The 6,000-nt window shown below is 48.5% G+C and overlaps 1 protein-coding gene and 1 long non-coding RNA gene across 4 annotated transcripts in view; one reads left to right on the plus strand and one right to left on the minus strand.

Annotated features, from left to right (window-relative positions):
* Positions 1 to 1,692, minus strand: part of COG7 (component of oligomeric golgi complex 7) — a 64,734-nt gene extending 63,042 nt beyond the window's left edge. The window contains exon 1 of one of the 3 annotated variants that reach the window (XM_510875.8): positions 1,312 to 1,692. In XM_510875.8, the coding sequence (XP_510875.2) occupies positions 1,312 to 1,480 (169 nt within the window). In that variant the 5' untranslated portion in view covers positions 1,481 to 1,692. Of the gene's footprint in view, positions 1 to 1,228 lie in introns of all 3 variants that reach the window. The other 2 variants (XM_063796853.1, XM_009430497.5) reach the window with 2 other exon arrangements.
* Positions 1,491 to 4,274, plus strand: LOC129137408 (uncharacterized). Its single transcript, XR_008539992.1, has 2 exons — positions 1,491 to 1,613; positions 3,961 to 4,274. It is a non-coding gene; the product is annotated as an uncharacterized LOC129137408 (long non-coding RNA).
* Positions 4,275 to 6,000: the final 1,726 nt, after the last annotated feature.

Here is a 6,000-nt window from a genome sequence, read left to right on the forward strand (position 1 = left end):
AACATAGTGCGACCTTGTCTCTAAAAAAAAATTTTTTTTAATTAGCCAGGCATGGTGGCACATGCCTATAGTTCCAGTTACTTGGGAGGCTGAGGCGAGCGGACTGCTTGAACCCAGAGTTTGAGGCTGCAGTGAACTATGATGGTATCACTGCATTCCAGCTTGGGCAGCAGAATGAGGAATGAGACCCTGTCTCAAAAAAAAAAAAAAGGGTTTAAGTCTCCACTGAGACCAGCCTATCTTCCTCAGCTGAAATAAAATCCACTAAAACAATGTTTTCCAGATCTGTGTCATTCTCTTACACCTATACTATAATACGTTTTTTCCAGATATAAGGATCCGTTGGCTATTCTTTCATACTCTCAAAATTCACTTTTTTTTTTCTTTTTACAGTTTATTGTTTGGTACAAAACAGGCTCTTTAACTCTTTGAATAAACATCTCACAGACTCGTGCTCCTAGATTACAAAAAGTCAAAGCCAATTTTCTTTGACACTGGGCTCTTGACTCTGAGATTCAAGTCACTATAACAGAAACTGGAGTTGTTGTATCTTATGTTCTGGAAGGTGCCTCAACAAAGACATGTTAAGAACTGGTTAAAACTTCTAGCATTTAAAAAGATCCATCTTGTCTTCCAGTGCCTATGGATAATAATAAAAAGGGAATCCCAGAGATCTGCTATTGAATTATTTAGAGAAGAGCTACTGCAATAAGATCCACTCTTTTAAGTTCCAAAAGGAAACTTCAGGCCAGATGTGGTGGCTCACAGGTATAATCACAGCACTTTGGGAGGCCAAGACTGGAAAACCCATTATGCCCAGGAATTTGAATTTGAGACCAGCCTGGCAACACAGTGAGATCCCATCTCTACAATTTTTTTTTAAACAAAATTTGTGGGGCGTGGTGGCTCGCGCCTGTAGTCCTAGCGATTCGAGAGGCGAGAGGATCGCTTGAGTGCAGGAGTTCGAGGCTGCAGTGAGCTATGATCGAGCCACTGCACTGTAGCCTGGGCAACAGAGAGAGACCCTGTTTCAAAAGAAAAAAACAAAGAGAAAGAAAGAGAAGAAAAAGGAAACTTATAGCCCAGCCAGAGGAGGAAAAACAACACCCAAAATTAGCAAGTGTTCAAGACAGCCCGGCAGCCAGCTGAGACTCCCGCTGACGTGATCAGGAGTTCGGGGCTTGCTCTTTTGCCGAGGGTATTTGCTGTCCATGCGTGCCCCGCCCACCTGAGTGCCTCACGCAAGTTCGGTGACCTCTGCCCAGCCGAGAGGAGGAGAGGGTCCCGCGGCCAGGGCCCCGAGCGGCTCACCCTCCACGGCGTGGTTCACCTCTTGGATGAACAGCTGCAGCTTCATCACCAGGGTGGCTGCGTGGCCATCCGCCTTCCCGGACGCCGCCTCCTTGGAGCCGGCCCTGAAGGCCGCATTGATCCACTCCTTCACGTCGAAGTCGTCTGCCAGGAACTTGGAGAAGTCCATGGCGGAACTGCCTCAGGCCTGGCGTCCAGAACTTAAGAGTTGGCTCCGGGCGGCAACGGGGATGCAGAAGCGAGCGAGCCTGCGAGAGCACCGAGGCTAGCCTCCGAGGCGAACCCCAGAAACGCCAGGACGGGTAACTTGCCCCTTTGCACTTCCCCGCTCAGCCCACTCAGGTTGCGGCTGGGAATGACCCTCGCCGGCCGCCGTTCTTCTTCCGGAAGTCGTTGGCCGTTACCATAGTGACTGTAGGCGTCCGGAGCGCTGAGCAGAGCTGGGTGTGGGAAAACGCCCCGGACTGAGAGCTCCCGGCACCGACAAATATCCCATGTCTGCTAACATTTGCCGAGGACTAAACTATATGCTTACTATAAAGCCCTGACATACATTAGCGCATTTACGCGGTGGCTCGCGCCTGTAATCCCAGCTCTTTAGGAAGCTGACGCGGGAGAATCGCTTGAGGCCAGGAGTTCTAGGACAGCCTGGGCAACAGTGGAGCGCAGTGGGCAGCAATGGAGTGCAATTGAACGATCTCTGCTCACTACAGCCTCAAATTCCTGGGCAATTGAACGATCTCAGCTCACTGCAGCCTCAAATTTCTGGGCTCCAGCGATCCTCCCACCTCAGCCTCCAGAGTAGCTGGGACTACAGGCGCGCGACAACACTCCCGGCTATTTCTTTCTTTTTCTTTCTTTCTTTCTGAGACGGAGTCTTGCTCTGTCGCCCAGGTTGGAGCGAAGTGACGCGATCTCGGCTCACTGCAACCTCCGCCTCCCAGGTTCAAGCGAGTGTCTTGCCTCAGCCTCCCGAGTAGCTGGGATTACAGGCGCGTGCCACCACGCCCGGCTACTTTTTGTATTATTAGTAGAGATGGGGTTTCACCACGCTGGCCAGGCTGGCCTCAAACTCCCAACCTCAGGTGATCCGCCTGCCTCGGCCTCCCAAAGTGTTGGGATCACAGGCGTGAGTCACTGCGCCTGGCCTAATTATTTTCTTAATGATGTGTTTTGAGGTGCAGACCTTTTAAAGTTTGTTAAGTTCCTTATCACCTTTTTTTAATGGATCATGCTTTTGGTGTTGCGGCTGAGAAATCTGTGCATAACCCATAATCACAAACAATTTCTCAGCCTGGGCAACATCGGAAGACCCCGTCTCTGCAAAAAAATTAAAAATTAGCTGAGTGTGGTGGCGCACACCTGTAGTCTCAGCTACTCGAGAGGCTGGGGTGAGAGGATTGCCTGAGCCCAGGAGGTCGAGGCTGCAGTGAGCTGTGATCACGCCACTGCACTCCAGCCTGGGTGACAGAGCGAGACCCTGTCTCGAAAAGAAAAGAAGAAAAGGTAGGGGAAGGTATGAGGGTATTCTTTAGGTTCTAAGTTTTTATGTTGTTTCAAGAGTGGGACCAACCCAAGGGGGAGGACAAGATGTCATCCTTGGAAACCCTACAGGGGACAGTTTTCCAGGTTGGCCTGCCATTGGGGTATGAGTGGCTGGCTGCCATCTCCAGGCCTGATAATCTCTCGTTTTTCATTGGCATCTCCCTTGGTTTGTCTCATTCTTCTGGGTTGAGTAGGTTTTAACTGGGGTAACCCTTCTGCTAGGAGTCCCAATTATTTGGGGGGAGGGGAGAGGAGGGAAGGGGAGAGGAGGGGAGCAATGCGGGGAGGGGAGACGAGGGGAGGCGAGGGCAGCAATCTGATACTGTAAGTCCTCTTACTTTGTTCTTGTTAAAAATTTAGGCAGGACGCAGTGGCTCATGCCTGTAATCCCAGCACTTTGGGAGGCCGAGGCAGGCGGATGATGAGGTCAGGAGTTTGAGACCAGCCTGACCAACATGGTCAAACCCCATCTCTACTAACAATAAAAAAATTAGCTGGGCATGGTGGCACGCGCCTGTAATCCCAGCCACTCAGGAGGCAGAGGCAGGAGAATCGCTTGAACCTAGGAGGCAGAGGTTGCAGTGAACCGAGATCCGCCACTGCACTCCAGCCTGGGCAACAGATCGAGACTCCATCCCCAAAAAAAAAAAAAAAAAAAAAAATCCTGCTGGGATTTTGACAGGGATTATGTTGAACTGTTGAATTGTTGGATTAATTTTAGGAGAATTGCCATCATGACAATATTGACTGTTCCAATCCATAGCATGAAACGCCTCTTCATTTATTTAGATGGGAATTTTTCAGCCTTGGCACTACTGAGCCCAGATAATTTTTAGTTATGGGGGCTGTCCTATGCATTGTAAGATATTTCGCAGCATCCCTGGCCGCTACCCATTAGGAGCAACATCCTCTCCAAGTTGTGACAACCAAAAATCTGTCCACACAGTGCCAAGTGTTCCCTAGTAGGAATCACCCCTGGGGATTTAGATCTGATTTAGATCTTCTTTAATTTCTCTCAGCAATATTTTGTAGTTTTCATTGTATAATACAAGTCTTGCACTTATTTTGTTAAATTTATTTATTTATAAGTATTTCCTTTTCTAGGTGCAGTGGCTCATGCCTGCAATCCCAGCACTTTGGGAGGCCGAGGCAGGCGGATCACAAGGTCAGGAGTTTGATACAAGACTAGCCTGCCCAACATGGTGAAACCCCGTCTCTACTGAAAATACAAAAACAGCCTGGCGTGGTGGTGTGCACCTGTAATCCCAGCTACTGAGGAGGCTGAGGCAGGAGAACTGCTTGAACCCGGGAGGCAAAGGTTGCAGTGAACAGAGATCGGGCCACTGTTATCCAGCCTGGGTGACAGAGTGAGACTCCGTCTCAAAAAATAAATAAATAAAATAAGTATTTCCTTTTAATGCTACCATGAATGGAATTTTCTTAATTTTCATAGTTTCTTGTTACAGAAAAATGATTTTGTGTGTGTGTGTGACAGAGTCTTGCTTTGTCACACAGGCTGGAGTACAGCAGGGCAATCTCAGCTCACTGCAACCTCCGTCTCCCAGATTCAAGCAATTCTCCTGCCTCAGCCTCCCAAGTAGCTGGGATTACAGGCATGTGTCACCACACCCAGCTAATTTTTGTAGAGACGAGGTTTTGCCTTGTTGGCCAGGCTGGTCTTGAACTTCTGACTTCAGGTGATCCACCTGCCTCAGCCTCCCAAAGTGCTGGGATTACAGGCGTGAGCCACCACACTCAGCAACAATTGATTTTTATAGATTTATCTTGTACCATTTGACTGTTAAATTTGTCTTCTAGTTTGTGTGTTGGGGTGTTGTTTGGGATTTGTTTACATACAGGATCATGTCGTCTGTGAATAGACACTTTTTCCTTTGCAATTTTTTTTTGGGGGGGCGGGTGCGGGGGGACAGAGTTTTGCTTTTGTTGCCCAGGCTGGAGTGCAATGGCGCAATCTCGGCTCACTGCAACCTCCGTCTCCCGGGTTCAAGCGATTCTTCTGCCTCAGCCTTCCAAGTAACTGGGATTAGAGGTGCCCACAACCACATGTGGCTAATTTTTCATATTTTTACTAAAGACGGGGTTTCACCATGTTGGCCAAGCTGGTCTCGAACTCATGACCTCAGGTGATCCACCTGTCTCTGCCTCCCAAAGTGCTGGGTTACAGGCGTGAGCCACTGCACCCGGCCAGAAGTCCCTTTCTATTCCTAGTTTGTTGAGAGTTTTTTTAGGATGTTGGATTTTGTATTTTTTTTTCTCTGCCTATTGAGATAATCATGTCGTTCTTGTCACATTCTATTCAAATGATATAGTAATTGATTTTAAGATGGCAAATGAATCTTGGGACCAGGCACAAAGTGCTGTAATCCTAACACTTTGGGAGGCCAAGGCGACGGATAGCTTGAGGTCAGGAGTTCGTGACCAGCCTGGCCCAAATATGGTGAAACCCTGTCTTTACTAAAAATACAAAAATTAGCTGGGCATGATGGCACACACCTGTAATCCCAGCTACTCGAGAGGCTGAGGCAGGAGAATTGCTTGAACCCAGGAGGCGGAGGTTGCAGTAGGTGGAGATTGCGCCATTGCACTCCAGCCTGGGCAACAGAGCAAGACTCCACCCAAAAAAAAAAAAAAATTGTCGGTTTTAGGCCAGGTGCGGTGGCTCACACCTGTAATCACAGCACTTTGGGAGGCCGAATCACTTGAGGTCGGGAGTTCGAGACCAGCCTGGCCAACAGGGTGAAACCTCGTCTCTACTAAAAATACAAAAATTAGCCGGGCATGGTGGTGGGTGTCTGTAATCCCAGCTACTTGAGAGGCTGAGGCAGGAGAATTGCTTGAATCCAGGAGGTGGAGGTTGCAGTGAGGTGAGATTGCGCCACTGCGCTGCAGCCTGGGAGACAGAGCAAGACTTTGTCTAAAAAAAAAAAAAAAAAGTCTATTGTATGTGATATTAACATAGCCACTCCAGCTTTCTTATGATTACACTTGCATGGCTAATTTTTTTTAATTTTTTTTATTTTGTGTTTTTTTGTAGTCCCAGCTGCTAGGGAGGCTGAGGCAGGATTGCTTGAGCCTGGGAAGCGGAGGTTGGAGGAAGCCGTGATTGTACCACTGCATTCCAGC

This window comes from Pan troglodytes, chromosome 18, assembly GCF_028858775.2.
Source record: "Pan troglodytes isolate AG18354 chromosome 18, NHGRI_mPanTro3-v2.0_pri, whole genome shotgun sequence".
In the NCBI taxonomy this organism is placed as follows: Eukaryota; Metazoa; Chordata; class Mammalia; order Primates; family Hominidae; genus Pan; species Pan troglodytes.